Below are 18,806 nucleotides of genomic sequence, written 5' to 3' on the forward strand. Positions count from 1 at the left end.
ATTAGAGAATCTAAAAAAAAGGGAAAGCCGTGGAATTCAGGAAACAGGAAATCCGAAGGTTCTATTTATCAAGTCATATTAAAAGTGATCATGAGCTTACCGGTTTTAGGAAGATGAAATCCATATGAAGGCTTTCAGTTGCTTTTTGGAATGTTAACATATTTCATGTGCTTTTAGATTTGCATAGCTATGCTTTTACAGCATTCTGAACATAAAAGAGATTACAAGAGGTTTCAACTCTTACCTGTAGCACAGCAGCAAATAAGTACACTACTATGAAGATGACAGTTAAGGACGTGTGACCACTTTTCATCAAATGAATAGTGTAGAGGAAAATTAAATGTCCGGGAATCACTAAAAGCAGTAAAACTTGAGCAGACTTATTATTCACTCCTGTAACAGAAAATATAAGAGTTAAAACAAAGTCATATTTTGGTTAATAACAGGTCAGTTATTAACATTTAAGGACTACTTTCTACTTACTATACTGAATAGCACTGCATAAAATTCTGTTGCTGGGGCACCTGGTTGGCTCAGCCAGTTAAGTGCCCAGCTCTCGATTTTGGCTCAGGTCATGATCTCATAGTGGGTCATGAGATCAAGCCCCACGTCAGCATCTCCTTACCCTCCCAACACTCCCTCCCCCACTGGGCATGCAGCCTCTTTGAGATTCTCTTTCTCCCTGTCCCACTGCCCCTTCCCTGCCTATAAGCACCCATGCACATGCAGGCATGCTCTTTCTCAAAATATAACAAATAAATCTACTCCTGAAATCATTGTTTCACTATATGCTAACTAATTTGGATGTAAATTTTAAATAAAAAAAATAATAAAATATATATATATATAAAATAAAAAATTCTGTTGCTAGCAAAACATTTCAACTTTTCACAATTCACTTAATTCTTTGAAATTCTTACTGTATGTTATAGGCTAATTAAATGACAGGAAATTGATAAAAGCTTGCTATGAAGAACACTGGCCAGACTTTAATGTCTATCATACTAATAGAGGGAAGACAAAAGAAAACACATAAATTTCCTAAAGCATAGGAATGTTCTGGTTTTTTGGGTTTTTTTTAAACGTTTATTCATTTTGAGAGAGAGTGAGCCAGCAAGCAGGGGAGGTGCAGAAAGAGGGAGAGAGGGACAGAGGGAGAGACGGAGAGAGAGAGAGAGAGAGACAGAGAGAGAGAGAGAGAGAGAGAGAGAGAGAGAGAGACAGACTCCCAAGCAGGCTCTGCACTTAAACCACAGAGCGCGAAGCAGGGCTCAAACCCACAACTGTGAGATCATGATCTGGGCCAAAAGCAAGAGTCAGGTGCTTCACTGACGACAGCCACTCAGGGGCCCCAGGAATGTTTTAATTTTACTTTTCCTTTAGAGTTCTTTCACTGATATTTTACTGAGCATTTCTCATCCCCGTTCAAAAGTCAAGAATAACCTTTATTTTGATCCAAAAAGAAGTGACAGGAATTGTGAGATTTAATATAGTGGTCTTAGTTTTTTGGTACTCACTGCCCGGGTGACATAAACAGGGCACTGTTCCTTGTGACAGAAGTTATCCCTCTCCTTCTCTTTGGGATCAAATGCTTACATTTAGAAAGGCCAAAAGGATTAATACAGTAAAGACAGTACATCCGTCTCTCTAGATCACCTAGATCTAGATAAGGTTCCTCTTTCTTGACTCATGAACAAGGTATCCCAGAGAAAAGAATGAAAGACAAAAAGTATACAAAGTTCCTCAGCAGCTGCAGACTTGATACAAATAACTTTTTGTTCACTGAGATTTAATTTTTTTTTTTAATGTTTATTTTTGAGACAGAGAGAGAGCATGAACGAGGGAGGGTCAGAGAGAGAGGGAGACACAGAATCTGAAGCAGGTTCCAGGCTCTGAGCTATCAGCACAGAGCCCGACGCGGGGCTCGAACTCATGGACTGTGAGATCATGACCTGAGCTGAAGTCGGTCGCTTAACCAACTGAGCCACCCAGGCGCCCCTGTTTACTGAGATTTAATGAACACAATCTATTCTACTTACAATCTATTCAGGTCTCAGAAAAAAAAAAAAAAAAGTCATGCAAAACTCTGACAAAATAGGTATTCAGCAACTGTTGCCTGCCTATGTGCTCAGAGCAGAATTATTCCTGATATAAGATGCAAAACTCCAAAGCACATACCTGGACCAAAAAAAGTTCGAAATGGGTAGTAACAACCTTTGGGTTCCTCAGGCAATTCTCCAGGAATGCTATGTAAATGGAGGTAGGTAGAAATCCTGCTAGCCTGAATGGCCACCAAATTACCACCAATACCTGAAACATAAGGAAAAACAAAGCAGTTATCTTTCTATTTTAAGCAACTTGCATAAATTCAACCAAAGGCAGGCCTTCTTTGTGTTATGTGCTGGGCAATAAAACAAGCAAAAAGAATTTCTTCTGAAATGTTGATTTATTTAATGTTGAAGTAGATATTCCAAAGGCGTAAAGTCATTATTAGGAAAGACTCTTGCATTACTTTTTCAAATCTGACTCACTGACTGAAAGCAGACCAGACTAAATAATTGTTTTAAATTACCATCACGGCCAAGGTATAAAGCTAGGCAGCAAGATATTTAATGCTTACCTCCTTAATGAAAGGAAAAATAAGCTTGATTTTTTTTTTTTTTTTTTTTTTTCAAATAGACAAGGCTTGGTACTTTTCTGCTCAGGTTCATAAAGAAATTGGTAGAAGAGACTGAAAAAAATACTCCAGAAAGTAATCTTGTAACCTAGATTATTCTCTCAAATACTTTACAGATATGCTCTACAGGAAACATTAAAGGGATTTCTCTTGGCAAAAGGAACATAAATCCAGATGGAAATCTGGAACTACACAGAGGAAAGAAGGATGCTAGAAATGTAAAATATATCAGAAAATAGAAAAGATATTTTCTCATTTTTAGTCTCTTCAAAAAAACATCTGACCATTTAAAGCAAAAATAATAACAATGTATATACAAGGTTTATAACAAAGTAGAATGTATGACAAAAAGAACACGTAAGAAAGAAGAGTGAAAATCCAAGTATACTGATGCAAAGTTCTTATCCTTTATGTAAATGGACTAAATTATTATTTGACAGTGCTCTGTGATAAAGATATACATTATAATACCTAGAGCAGTAGTTTGCAAAATATGGTCTGGGGTCTGAAGGAAGGTTAATTCTAGAAATTCTAACCCCTTGCTAGCACAAGTCCCAGAGGGAAAGATTCACAGTACACATTAGCATGATAAAGATCTTTAAGAAATCCTGTAGTGAAGAAATCTATTTGACCTAATGCTTCCCAAACTGAATGGACAACAAAAACTCACTTTTCAAGTTATATTTATTAATATCTCATAGAACTAGTATTCTTGTGATATATATACACACACACATACACACATACTCTAAAGTTTATTCATTTATTTTGAGAGAGAGAGAAAGCACGAGTCAGGGAGGTGCAGAGAGGGAGAGAGAGAGAATCCGAAGCAGGCTCAACATGGTCAGCATGGAGCCCAATGCAGAGCTCGAACCCACGAACTGTGAGATCATGACCTGAGCTGAAGTCGGATGCTTAACCGACCGAGCCACTCAGGCGCCCCTGAAATATATTTTACAAAATGCTACTAAATGCTGGGAGATGTGTTAAAAGATGTCCTAAGCAAAATATCAACACTGATATGCCTTACTTTAAACAAAGTGTGTATTCTTGTATCTAATAAAACAGATAAATTAGCAATTATTTTGAGGGGGAAAAAATCACAGGCTTTGGAATCAAGGAGATCTGGGTCTAAATCCTGAGTTACCACTTACTAGATATAAGATGCTGGACAAATTACTTTCTTATTGGGAGGATTAAATGATAGGAACGTGCGTAAAAGACCTGCAAGTTACCCGGTACACAGTAGGTACTCACTAGTTAGTAAATGATGATGGTCATGATACATAGGGGTCCTTCAAATAGCACATCCTCTAACACATTTAAAATGAAATTCAATTCTCAAAAGTTCCACTTTTTTGAGGACCATGGAATTAATCTTCTCTATCAATGTCTTTAAAGAGTGGAATTTAACATAAAGTGAGCTCCTTGTGATACGCAGCTAAGAGATTTACTTACTGGGATACAAAAAAAAAAAAAAAAAAAGATTGTGTTGCCATGTAATATGATGGCTTCCAAGAAGAGCACTTCAATGAAGCTCTAAAATTATTTCTTTTGTAAAGTGAAATAACAGAAATACTGATTAAAGTGAAATAACAGAAGTACTGATTAACACCTTACTCATGACGGTATTGTTGTAATTTACATTTTTCACTGAAATGTTGGACAATACAGCTCTAATGGCATTAGTGGGTAAAACTTATGCTAGTCACCTCATCAACTAATATTCACTGAATAGGATTGGAACAGGTGGAAGAAAAGCAGTAATCATTCCAAGCAGTGGAAATTAGATCTTTGTGGGGCCCCCAAATAGGAATCCAGTTAGAAAGATAAAGGAAAAAGTTGTACGCAGCCAAGAGCATATAGAGGGCCTTGAAAAGCGAAGCAGAAGAATTCAAACTTGATTTGACAGGTAGGAGGAAACCACTGATACGTTCATCATCTTAAGTCTGATGTAATAAAAACAATGTTTAAGGATGACTAGTCTGTTAGTGACATTTAATTGGCACTGAATAGGGAGTGGGTCAGGAAAGCTACTTTGTTACTTCAATGATGGCTGAAGTGAGATATTAGCAGACTACAATGCTGAGACTGTTGTCATATAAGTAAGTGAAGAAGTGAATTACGTTAATGGGCGAATAGACAAGGTTTGGTCATGTCTATTCAAAGAGGATGAAGGGCCAGGTTGATGGTGCCATGATTTTAAGGGTGGATGATGGGGAGGAGTGTGGCACTAGGAAAATTGGGAAGGGGATCTAGAGGGGAAATTTCTTTCTTTTTTGTTTTTTAATGTTTATTCATTTTTGAGAGACAGAGAGAGACAGAGCATGAGTGGGGAAGGGACAGAGAGCAGGAGACACAGAATCTGAAACAGGCTCCAGGCTCTGAGCTGTCAGCACAGAGCCCGACTTGGGGCTCGAACTCACAAGCTGTGAGATCATGACCTGAGCCGAAGTCAGATGCTCAACCGACTGAGCCACCCAGGCACCCCAAGGGGAAATTTCTTTACAGACATTTTATAACTACACAGAAATGTAAATGTTCAGTTGAAATTTTAGATATGAAGTTAGATTTTGGAGAACTTGCCTTCATAGAACATATTTTCTTACACATAAATATAAAAAGCAGTTTATATTAAATGTGTAGCATATCCTATGACAGGTTTTCTCTCAGGTAAAATTACTTTTTAAGTTATATTGGTGTAGGTTATACTAAAATCCAATTTAATGAGCCAGCCCAAAAGTCAGTATAACTGGATTAAAATTATTTTTTTAAATGGAATACATACAAGAAACCCTGTGAACCTAAGTATTACAGTTCCCACTTTATAGGTAAGAAAAAAAAAAAAAAAACATAAGGCAGATTTTAAAGGGATCCGCAGAGGAGTGATAGATGTTAATGGACTGCATTGACTTAAGCAATGCTTACACCTAGCTAACTCTAATTTATCCATAAAAATTGACAGAAGCAGCAACAAAACAGGACAGAGCACATAACCCAAAGCCAGTGATAATCCAGAACTGAAATGTCATATGTTGCTACATTAACCTCAAAAATCAGGTATGCCTGATTCTCAAGCTAAGATCAAGTGGTAAGAGTAAAAAAACAGCTTTTTTCAAAAATGTGTTGTGCATACTGAGAACAGGGAACCTCATTTCTACCACAGATACCACCCTGGGCTTGGAGAGAGAATGGAAGGGAAGGGAAGATACACCTCTTAAAATCTGAACCCTAAGATTCCCACTAGTGCCTAAGAGTATATAATGATTTGTTGCCATCGTGAAACAGTGTATCTCATTCTTACCATTAATAACCGGTGTGTAAACAACAATCCCCACCAAGTTTGGATCAGATACAGTTGTGTCCAGAATAAGGCCCCCAATGCTGGAAGAAAATCACACAGTTTAGGGAAGAGAAAAGAAAACACACTAATTTAAAGCTGCTCTTTACATACAAACACCTCTACTTTTAAAAGTAAACATTTCAGACATTTAAAAAACAATAAAAAGGAAAAATATTCCAAGTAAAAATCAATGTCAACAGTGAAATGTTGAAAATAAAACATGGCATGAGCAGTAGCCCTCTGTTTCCGTTCTCATTCTGATCTCCAAGATGTGTTCCTTGTAAAAAGGAAAAGAACATAGGGGCACCTGGGTGGCTCAGTCGGTTAAGCGTCCGACTTCGGCTCAGGTCTAACCTCACTGTTGGTGAGTTCGAGCCCTGCATCTGGCTCCGTGCTGATAGAGCCTGGAGCCCTCTTCAGATTGTGTCTCCCCCGTTCTCTCTGTGACCCTCTCCTGCTCACACACTGTCTCTGTCTCTCTCTCAAAAATAAATAAAAACATGAAAAAATAAAAAAAAAACATAAATAAAAAGGAAAAGAATATGCTTTAAGTGCTTTAAAATGTCTGGAAGGATATATAAGAAATTATTAACAGTGTCCATCTCTGGGTGGAGGGGCAGACAAAAGACTGATGATTATTTAATATCCTTCTGTATTTGTTAATTTTTTAAAACCATGTGTATTTATTGCTCTTATAATTTAAAAAATAGGGTTTTTTGTTTTGTTTTTTTAAGTAAGCTCTAAACCAAACACAGGGCTTTCACTCATGACTCTGACCCCACCATCAAGAGTTGCATGCTCTAGGGGCACCTGGTGGCTCAGTCGGTTAGGCATCCGACTTTGGGTCAGGTCATGATCTGGCAGTTCGTGGGTTTGAGCCCTGCATCAGGCTCTGTGTTGATAGCTCAGAGCCTGGAGCCTGTTTCCGATTCTATATCTCCCTCTCACTCTGTTCCTCCCCTGCTTGTGCTCTGTCTCTCTCTATCAAAAATAAATAAACATTAAAAAAAATAGATTAAAAAAAATAAAATTAAATAAAATTAAAAAAAAATAGATTAAAAAAAAAGAGTTGCATGCTCTACCAACTGAGCCAGTCAGGCGCCCCTAAAATCTAGTTTTTAAAAGAATATTTCTTCATTTATGAAATTAACAAAGCATTAAATGGATCATTTTTATGGTGTTAAAACTATATATATATATACATATAAATAATCTTATCACTGGTAAATTGAAATAATGAGCTGTAGCATAGAAAGGGCTGATTTTCAGAATGGAGGTCTGGAAAAATAACATATAGCTACATAGAAGCAGGCCTTCAACTTCAATGTCTCAATGGAGCTCTGAGGGTTTTTTTTAAGTTTCAAGACCATTACTAATTGGTTAACTTCAGTTTCTTGGTCTAAGCCCTATAAAACATTAACAGTCCCAATACTCCATGGGGTCATACTGCCTAAAATTTCTAGGAAAATTCAATCTACATTACACAAAAATAAACTATATGTTATCAGAGAATGGAATTGATTGTCAAAATATCAGATCAAAATATTCTTACCACTACTTGACAGCTAACATTAGGAATTTATTAAATCTTTATTAATTTTTTAGTAAAATAGATGAATTGTGGCTTAATATGCCTAAATTACTAGAATTTCCCATTAAAAGTTACACCATAGGGGCACCTGGGTGGCTCAGTTGGTTAAGCGTCTGACTCTTGTTTTCAGCTCAGGTCACGATCTCACGGTTTCGTGGGTTTGAGCCCCACATCAACACGTTGGGCTCTTTGCTGGAAGCACTGAGCCTGCTTGGGATTCTCTTTCCCTCTCTCTCTGCCCCTCCCCCACTTGTGCTATCTCTGTCTCTCTCAAAATAAATAAATAAACTAAAAAAATTTTTTTTAAATTAAAGTTACACTGTAAAGTCCAAAAATAGTCATCCTTAGCAGTATTTTCATATTTTAAGCTCTAATTTAAAATATATATATATATATTTCATAGAACTAATTATGTATTAAAGAATAAATCTCTGTGCCAAAACACATAGGTTCATGCTGTGACTGTAACATGAATATTTGCTAAAACACATTTAAAATGTTTTTATGGGGGCGCCTGGGTGGCTCAGTCGGTTAAGCGGCCGACTTCGGCTCAGGTCATGATCTCGTGGTCCGTGGGTTCGAGCCCCGCATCGGGCTCTGTGCTGACAGCTCGGAGCCCGGAGCCTGTTTCAGATTCTGTGTCTCCCTTTCTCTCTGACCCTCCCCTGTTCATGCTCTGTCTCTCCCTATCTCAAAAATAAATAAAACGTTAAAAAAAATTTTTTTAATAAAAAATAAAAAATAAAATAAAATAAAATGTTTTTATAACCCAGATAACAAAATATAGAAAAATTAGAAAATACAAACAAGAAGAAAATAAAAATCAACTATCATGACATCATTCAGAGTTATACTGTTAGTATGTTGGTAGCTAGACTCCCAGACATTTTTAAACACTTAGATTTTTAAAAATGAAAACCCACATTGCAAAAGTAGTTCTCTCTTCACTTTTATCAAATTTTGATTTTATCCAATAAACACATGTACATTATTTAAAAAGTGAGAGTGCCGCAAAGCCTATTACATAGCCCCTGGCCCCTGCCCCCAGAATCTGTTCTGCACCAGTAAATTTTTTTTCAAGTTCTGTAGCTGTTTCCTCTGGCATTTAATTCCGTATTTCCAGATAGTATGTTTATACTGTGATTTCTTGATTTTAATTTTAGACACTTACCTAATGACCTCCACTATGACGGATGAGGATTTAGTCTCACTTGCCCTTCTCTCTCCACCTAAGACCATTCATAAACCCCTTCCTCCCGGTATCCTGCCAACTTGGTTCTGTAGTTCTGGGTGGAGTATTTAGGGTTTACTTTATTGTGACAATGGAATCATTATTCACAGCAGGACCACCAAGTGTCATTGGATTTCCCCACTGTTACTTGTTGCTCTGTCCCATATTTTTCCTAATTTTTAAGGTACTTACTACTAATTCAGCCTCAAATTTCTAACAAAGTTAATGAAGTGCCTCTGAATAAGTCAAAGTCACCTGGCAACCAATCAATTCTGCTTTTTTTTTCTTAGAGACATTCCTCCTTGAGCCCACTGTCCTCCTGCCAACCTGGACGGTTGCCTCTAGGCCTGATACACAGCTGTCAAACTGAACTTCAATCTCCCACACTGGGTCTTTGAAAAAAGTCCCAACATTTCATAGGACCCTATTGCCTGAATCTTCCAGGAAAAAAGCAATCTACATCAGAGAAAAATGAACCACATGGTCTCATGGAATGGGTTTCCTCATGCCCATGTCATCTTCCTTGATTTATTTCCTCATTTTGATAGACTGTATCTTCTACCAGCTTTCATATGAAAGGGTACATAGGAAGCAAAGTTTTTGAGATCCTACATGACTGAAAATTGTTGGATGCCACTCTTCCATTTGGCTAATGCTGCAACCATACTTTGTGTTCAAAATAATCTCCCTTCAGAATTTTCTGGAAGGAATCACTTCCGGTGTTGCTACTGGACATCATTCAGATTCCCAATGCTTTATATGTAACTTGTCTTTTCTCTCCAGGAGATTTTGGGATTTATAGTAAATTTATGATTTGGGGCCCTCCTCGTATTCACTGTGCTTGGTCCTCAGTGGGCCATTTCAATCTGGAGGCCCGTGGTCTTCAGTCCTGGGGAATTTTCTTGCACTATTTCCTTGAGAATCTCTTCTTATTATTTACCTCCAGTTGCCCGCCTCTTTGTTTTCTGTTCTATTTTCCAGAACACTTCTTCAGCTCTGTCTTCTAACTTTTCTACTCAGGTTTTTGTTTGCTTATTTGTTTCTGCTCTTTATATATATTCTTCGTTCCCAAGAGCTCTTCCTGCATTTCCAAATCCTCCTTATTAGAACATTCTGTTCTTACATTATGGATGCCATAGATTCTCCTATTGCTTAAGGGCACTGATGAGAGTTTTTGAGGTCTTTCAACTATCCCTGCACTTTCTTTGAGTACCATTTTTCTGGTCTCTGTCTTTCATGTTAGAAGCCTTAATCAAATGTCTGGTGATCCTTTTACTGTCTGCTCCTCTGTAAAGGGCACTGCAGAGCACACTCGTCAGCAGGTGAGCCTCGTGAAGAATGGTCAGGTAGCTCTTTCACTCAAGGACCCACAAGGGTCAGTAACCACCGAGTGTTTCTCTGGCTCTCTGGTGCTGATGAGTTACCCCAGGAGGGAATTATTCTAATTTTTTTGCCTGGGGGTATAGGCTTGACTACCAGCATTCCATGAGCAAAGAAAAAGAAGTGGGATAGGGTTTTCACTGCTGGGCATCTAGATTTTCACTTAATCCTACTTTCCATACAGTGCTTAATCCACACCCTCACTTGTGCAGGTGTTGCTTAATCCACAGCTTCTCTGATTTAGTCTCTCCAGAGTTAATTCTTGTCTTTTGCCAAGGTGGGAGGGGGCAGTCACTTGGGTGGTCAAGCTGGAGAAGGGCTTTGAGGGTCTAATTGTTTCTCACATAAATTTTCAACCAATCTTCTCCATTTCAGCTTTGAGAAGTACTTAGTGCCTCCAATTTCTCCACGTTTCTGGGTTTCTGAGGCTTAGATCAGCTCGCTTCCTATGGGTGTCCCCTCACCCTGCTGGAGGTTAGGCTTTAGCCTTTTCCATTCTGGCGGTTCAGCTAAAAGTCATCCATCTGATTCCTATTTTACTAATTTTGTTGAATCTCTCACCTGCTGTCCTCTCTGCTCCCCTTCTGCTTTTGTGGTTTTACAGCTTTTCTGTTCTATTACTGTCATTTTAGTAGTTTCAGGAAGGAAGACAGTAAATGCGTGTCAATATACCATGCTTAACAGGAAATTCATACCCTTTTCTAGCTGGCTCTTTTCACCAAAGGCATAATGAACATCTTTCCATGTTAACAGAAACGTTGCAGTGTTATTTTTAGCAGCGAATATTCCATTTCGTGACTATACCATAATTTATTTGATCACTACCTGGTTGCTGAGACCTCTAAGGTGGTCTCTCTCTTCTTTTGTTATTAAAAGTTCCTCTGTGATGAGGACCCGTACAACTTAATCATTTGCAAATATCCTTAATTATATCCCTATGTTCTGCCAAAGTCCTAGAAGGAGAAGTAGTCAAATGGTACGTCCATTTCTAAGGCTGTCTGATACTTATGTGAGCAACTTACTATTAAAAATAAATAATGTCAGGCTAACACACACACACACCACTAAACCTTACTCGTCAGTCTGGTAAGGATTTGATTGGAGAAAAGTTTGAAACTGGTAGCGAAATGAGGTATGTCTACTCATTCCAAGAACTCCTGTGACTAATAGCTCTATTACATGTGATAATAAAGATGTGAGTATATAAAATGCCTGAACCAAGAAATGATGTTTTAATGTATACACAGATGCAGGCATATAGAACACACAGATAGATACACACACACACACATTTTAATACTAACCTACTTATAACCATAGCTGTTATGACAGGCTCCCAGCCTGAGTGGAGAACTGTCCTTGTGGCTGGATGTTTGGCAGCTATTATAATCCAGATAGGAGTTAGAGCCAAGAAAAAGACACCAACTAATGGAGAAATGTAGTAATACCTCTCTAAAATTAAAAAAGAGACAACATTTCAATCTCTCTTCTAACCATGGAGCAAATGTAGATATTAAAAGTAGAAGTTTCCCAGAAGATAGGACGTTATCCAACATATTCACGTGCTATACTTTCTATAAACTTCAAACAAATTTAAAACAGTAGATAAGGTAAAAATATTAAATAATGTAACCAAAAACTAATACATTAATTCAACAAACATTTATGGAATTAGCTATCTGTGCTAGATGAGAATTGCAATAATAATGATAATAATAATAATAATAATAATAAACAGTAAGAACAAGAGTAAAAAAGCTAACATTTATTTGGCTTCTATTATTTACCAAGTACTGTGCTAAACACTTTCAACTCAACACATCTACTCATGTGACAGTCCTCACAAATATGAGGTAGACACTGTCATTTCTATTTTATGAAGAAAACTGAAGCTTTGGACCTTAAGAACATGGCTAAGAGACAGCAAGAGTTGGGGGGAAATGGAATCTGACACCAAAGTTAGTACTCTTAACTCTCGAGTCAAATGGGATATTGTTTTTACCCACAAAGATCTTATAGTGCAAGCATTCCAAGGAGTATTGGCCAATTGATAACAGATATCCCCATATTGAATAGTGTTCCAAGCTCCAAAATAAAATAGAAAAACTAAGTTTAATAAAGTTAAACACATTTTTTCACTGCTGCACTTCTCAGAACCCTTAATATTCTAAGACAGAATATAGTACACCATGTTAACCACAGGTTGGCCAGACCACCTAGTTTCACATCTAAGTGTGACAACTTACCTTGGACAAGAAATTTAATTTCTATAAACTTCAAATTCCTTATCTATAAAATGGCAATAATAATAGTATCTATTTCATGGGGTTATTGTGAGTCTTAAGAGAATTAGTACACATAAGTACAATAGTGCCCAGGCACCTAGCTAATATTTATTGAACACTTACTATTGTCATAATTATCACTGCCATTATCATTAACATCTTGCTATTTGGAACACACTGAGATACCAGATTGCCAGGACTTTGTTACAACCCCTTTGTGGTAAACTGTTTTGCTTGATCACAACTATTCACTGTCTCTCCATTCTTGTTATATTTTCCTATAAAGTGAATATCCTTCTCTGTCTCATTGACTCTGAGCTTAGCTATTTGTCTTGCTTTGTGGACATGCTATATATCACCTCTGAACAAAATTTTAAGCGCTTTCAGAAATGAAAGAGGTAGATTGATAGATAGATATGGGTAAATATGAACTGTTTTCAGACACTAGACACTAGACAACAGGCATTGCAAAACTGTGATCCCTGAGAGAAGGGAAAGAAATGAGATAAGCCCTATAACAGCCTCAGCTCTTTGACTTAAGGCACATTCCAGACCACAGCTCAGGAAGGGAAAACTCAAGCAGAGTGATGATAGGGCAGCAGGAATTTATAGGACAAAATACTAGAGAAGAGGAAGCTCTCAGAGAAAGAGCTTGTGAACTGAATACTAAGTCAAGCATGCATAAGGTGAACTCCACAAGGCCAGGCCAAGAATAATTGGGGAGTCGTAAACTGAAAAATTCCCAGAGTTTACAAAGGGCTGGAAGTCATTCAAGAGCTAATCTTGTAGAGAAGAGAGGCCTCTTTGAATACGGAGAAGATTTAGTAAAGACCTGAGAAGGGTCACATCTTAGTAGTAGGGCCAGCCCTAGCATAAAGTCTACTCAAGATTCACTCCAATAAAGCTTGAAACCATGCCTTGTAAGGCTCAAGCTAATCCACAATTAACTGCCTACAAGAATAAAATTAAACACTCTGTAAAGAAAACCAAAACAATTGAGCACTTAATGGTATTACATCACAATGTGTAGCACCCAACCAAAAATTATTTTTAAGTGTTTGAATAATATTTAGTCACATTTACAAACTTAAATACTCTGAGATACTCTGTTGTACTTAGACATTTCTCATGTCTCTCAAAAGTTTCCAAGTACTTATGACAATCTTTATAAATCTAGCAAATTAAATGTACAAATACAGAAAGTCTTCAAGTTTTCATAAATTTTTATATAATGCATAAAAATTTGGGAACATTTATATTTAAAATCACAAGAATAAGTCAATTACTTAATTACAAATTTAAGACAGAATTAGAAGACTGATGTGTTTCTCTAATGGGTTAAGTTACAAGTATATTAAAAAATCCATGTTTTGCCTCTTCAGCATAAAACTGTTAATACCATGAGTCTGATTCTCAAATATTTTTATAGTCAATTCTAAATATCCCCAGGAATACAAGTTGCCTACCCCTTCTTAAAACAGTGACACCCCAAAACATTTTTGGTAATATCATTTTAGCTGACCAAGGTTTTACTATTATCGGAGATTTCAGCCAGGACATTCCTGGATTCTTCTCAATGATTCTAATACTTATTGTGTATAGTAGAGGGCTCACCTTATACCTTAAAGACAGCCTTGAACTCACGGTCCTTGTAGCTTATAGTCCTAGATTTTAGTTATATGTTACTAAATTTTTCTGGCATCTCACAAAATTCTTCAATCCTTATCCAGACTCTTATCTTTAATTGAACTTTGTATTTCCTCATCTTAAAATATTTAAAGATCTTCTTGCCTATGACTAAAGATGTTTGAACTAGATAGAAACTCGATTTTTTTTTTTCCTAGCAGATAGGAACAAACAATTACTATAAATATTAAACTAATATCCAACCAAATTTTCTCATGGCTTTATCTAGATCACATCTTCAAAATAATTATGCTAACAAAATCCATTAAATATTTTCTCCCATTTACAGGAATATGACGAATGCTACACAGTGTCATCTTCTCCATGAATTTTTATAAAAGGTTGAAAAAAAAAAAACCTTTACTGAAAGGATTCCCAGTTCTCCTTGTTAAAACATTAACAATGTTAATGTTAAACATTAATGTTATGTTAAATAACATCCCAATTAGGAGGCATTCTAACCTCTTAAAACAACTAAGGTTGCCAACAATCTCTTTACAGGATCAAGCAGAAAACTAAAGGCAAAATCCACTAAACACAAATGAAAAGAAGTATTCTGCTAGGTCAGATCATCTTCGTACTTCATTTTTAGGTCAAAAAAGGAGCACTATGCTCAGCTTTTAAGTTCTTCTCAACATTAAATCTTTGGAAGGACATCTGCCGTTGAAAGAGGCACCTACCAACTCAACCCCAGGGTCATTGCTTGAACTTTCAAAGTGGGCAGAAACTTCTCAGTAAATAAACTAAAAATAATGAGTGGACAGTTCCTCAGAAAGTTAAACAGTTATCATATGACCCAGCAATTCCACTGCTAGGTAACTACCAAAAGAACTGAAGACATATGTTCACACAAAAACTTATACAAGAATGTTCACTTTTCATAATAGCCAAAAAGTGGAAGGAACCCAAATGTCCATGGAATGGTAAATGGATAAACAAAATGTGGTATATTTACACATGGAATATTATTCAGTACTGATTCATGCTACAACACAAGTGAAGCATACTCATTGAAAGAAGCTGGATATAAAAAGTCATCCATTTTGGGGAAACGCCCAGAACAGGCAAGCAAGCAAACCCATAAGTAGATAGATTACTGGTCACAGGGGCTGGGGAGTGACAGCTAACAGTTTCTTTATGAGGTGATGAAAATCTTCTGGAATAGAACATAGGTTCTATTAATAATAGGTTGTACAATCTTACGAATGTACTAAAAACCACTGAACTGCACAGTTTTAAAAGGTGAATTAATTCAGTGTGGAATATAAATTGTATCCCAATTTTCAAAAATTCTAATAATGAAAAAAAAGAGAGGCAACTACAGTCTTCAAAAATGTCAGTGTGCTGGGGTGTCTAGGTAGCTCAGTCGGTTGAGCACTTGACTCTTGATTTCAGGTTAGGTCATGATCTCAGGGTCATGGGATCAAGCCCTGCGTCACCACTGGGTGTGGATCAAGCCTCTTGGGATTCTCTCTCCCTTTCACTCTGCTCCTCCTCAGCTTGCAAATGTATGTGCTATCTCTCAAAAAAAAAAAAAAAAGTCTCTGTCCTAAAGACAAAAAAAAAAAAAATATATACATACATATATATAAAAACATATAGAGAAATAGAGACAAAGAATAAAAAACAAAGTAAATGGGGTAAAATGTTAACATTGAGTGAATCTTAGTCCGGGGTATGCAAGATTTTTAATACTATTTTAATTTTTGCAACTATTTTATAAGCTTAAAAAGTATCTCCAAGTACGAAGAAAATGTAAACATTAAAAAAGTGGGAAAGCCATGATAAAATAAAAATTATTAAAACTGATTTACTATAAATCATTACTATCTCAATTTCCTGAGAAACCTAGCATGCCCATTCCCACCAAATTATGATTATGTAGGACCTTCCTATCTTTTCCCTGGCTAACATCTAACCCAATTCTGATGGCTAAATATAAGAAAAGAGAAGTCTCTAAAACACTTCTCTTTGTGGGATATATTGGTGTTTTAAAGATGTCATAAAATTAAGGAATTATTTTCAGAAAACCATGAGTGACACAATTGGTGAGAAAAAATGGTCAATTAAAAGCCAACTGTGAACTTCTGCATTAATACCAAAATCTAAAATAATGTCTTCCTTCTATAGGAAATACATTTAAATAATCCTAGTCAAAATGATATTTTGTATTAATTTCTGGGTAGATCACAATGGGTGTTTTAGTTGGCTGAAATCCACATCCTAAACCTAGAACCTATGGATATTACCTTATAGGGCAAAAGAGGCTTTGCAGATGTGATTAAGTCAAGTGTTTTGAAATGCAGAAGTTATTCTGGATTATTAGGGTGAACCCAAAATGCCAGAAGATCAGAGACAAGCAAAGGAATTTCCCCCCAAAATCTCCAGAAGTAACCAGCCCTGCGGACACCTTGATTTTGGCCCTGTGTGAGTCATGTTAGACTGCTGGCCTCCAGAACTGTGAGAAAATTGATTTCTGTTATTTTAAGCCACAGAGTTGGCGGTAATTTGTTCCAGAAGCAATAGGAAATGAACACAGGTGTTCAGATAAAGCTCTACAGAATTTGAAGCCCAATAAATGTCTGTGTGCATTAGTATTGACCCTGTGATATAAGTTGACCAGGGAAAAGTAGGGATGAACACAGCTCAAGTGGTTCAACACTTGCTGTAACACTGAACTACCAACCATAACAGCCACCTTTTGGACTCATGGCTTTCACCTTTTATAAGACTGTTGGTGGCATTTTGCAACTACTGTTATGTAACTTCATTAATAACATCCATTATTCTTACCCTAAATTTTTTTGAAATATGTAACTGCTCTGAGTGACATTTTTATATGGCACCTGTTTCTGCGTGAGCAACAAAGCAATGGGCTCTGTAAGTTGCTGATTTTTTAAATGCCCTCTGTTATAACTATCAGAATTTTCTCACTAACTTGACCTTCCAGTAATCATTCTAAACCAAGACGGTGCTGAAAATACCTGAAGAAGAGTGACAGGCAAGACAGATTTAGATTCTACTCATATCACCACTCATAGCAAGGCCATGATATTCTAGAACGTCTTGTAAATAACTAGCTGGCATCCCTGTTAGCTTCCAGACTGAAGCAACCTGAGGTTGACTGTTATTGTCCTTATGGCTCCAACTAAGCCATCTTTTAAAAGTTAACCTCGGAGAATAAGAAATCAGTCAACATTGTGCTCAAATCTTGTCTAAAGAAGAAAAGTTGACAGTTTCTCAAATCAGTAAAATCACGTATATACAAGAATTAGATAGCCATGCAGTTATAAACAACTGATAAACATTTTTAAAATCCTCTTAAAAGTATGCAAACAAGAAAGAGAGGGCAACAATCACTGTGTATAGATGTTTCGGTTACTGGCCTAACATTATTCTTTTAATAGCTTTCAAAAGTTACTATTATTCAAACATTACTGTGTGAATGAATAAATACCTTTATATTTTCTCAGCAAGTCATACCAAAGCATATCATAGTCCAGAGCTTAGATTACTTTCTAAACTAACTTTCTATTTTCTCTTCTATTTCGAGATCTTTCCTAGCCATTTTCTGCCATTTAAATTTTTTCCTTAGGGATATTAATCCCCCTGATACTTTCTGCTAAGGCAAGATATTCTTCCAATATTTCCTTAATACCATATGCACAAAAAGCTATAATGATCCATAAAATGCAAAGAATGTTAGAAATATCAGTGTAATGCTACAGGAATCCAGAGGAGGAAAAGATCAGTTAACATTAGGGACACGTATGAATTTAGCATTGAAAAATGAAAACTGACTGGCCTTAACGGAGGGAAAGGGAACGATGTAAGAAAGAAAAGAGAAAAATCATGGACAGTGTATGAGAATTGGTACTGGCTGAGTCTGGCAGGAGTAACAATCACAGGAAAGTTTCTGCTGACTCCCAGAGGCCTAAACACCAGGCTAACATAAAATTTCAACTTTGTTAAATGAGCAGCAAAAACTTAGGTGACTACACAAAATAAAGTCAATAGGAACAAACAAAGCTCTGGGCTCATTTTGTCCTTTTAGGGGAGAACTGGAGCAGTAAAAAGAGGGAAAATCCCGTCTTTACTTCGAACATCAAAAATCAGCAAATTTTATCAGGACCAAAGGAAAAGTAACACATTGAATTAATGTAGAATGAGCTTCAGTACATGCATCAAAACAAACAAGACAAGAGGGAGCTGTTCAAAGTCATTTCTAAGTATCCAAAATTAGAGGTGGGGAACTAACTCAGGCTTTTTTCACAGCCCAGTCAGTTCTTTGGGACCTATGGAACCCATGGCCTCTATTCGTAACAGAAGCCCAGGGCTGCCATGAAATCCTCTTATCTCTAAAGACTGCTAAGTGTTTCCAATGTAGCTCAAGAATTAAACTTTGTTTCCAAGAATCAGGTATCTCAGCAGGATGAATGGGGCCTCAGAATTTAAACGAGACTGTTCCTAATCTTTATAGCCTGAATACCACAAATACTATAATGATCTTATGATGCCCCCTAGTGCTCACAATGTAGACATGTTATAATCCAACACTGACCCCAGAAAAACCCTTCACTCTTAAATCAACTATGGAATCAATCAGCAGCCCA

At 36.8% G+C, this 18,806-nt stretch overlaps 1 protein-coding gene across 2 annotated transcripts in view; it reads right to left on the bottom strand.

Moving 5' to 3' along the window:
• Window positions 1–18,806, bottom strand: part of SLC41A2 (solute carrier family 41 member 2) — a 119,041-nt gene that overhangs the window by 38,389 nt on the left and 61,846 nt on the right. For both annotated transcript variants that reach the window (XM_049626223.1, XM_049626222.1), the window contains 4 exons: window positions 11,527–11,674; window positions 5,982–6,061; window positions 2,179–2,310; window positions 245–393 (listed from right to left, as the gene is read on the bottom strand). In XM_049626223.1, coding sequence (XP_049482180.1) covers window positions 245–393; window positions 2,179–2,310; window positions 5,982–6,061; window positions 11,527–11,674 — 509 coding nt within the window. The remainder of the gene's footprint in view (window positions 1–244; window positions 394–2,178; window positions 2,311–5,981; window positions 6,062–11,526; window positions 11,675–18,806) is intronic.

Source organism: Panthera uncia, chromosome B4, assembly GCF_023721935.1.
Source record: "Panthera uncia isolate 11264 chromosome B4, Puncia_PCG_1.0, whole genome shotgun sequence".
NCBI lineage: Eukaryota > Metazoa > Chordata > Mammalia > Carnivora > Felidae > Panthera > Panthera uncia.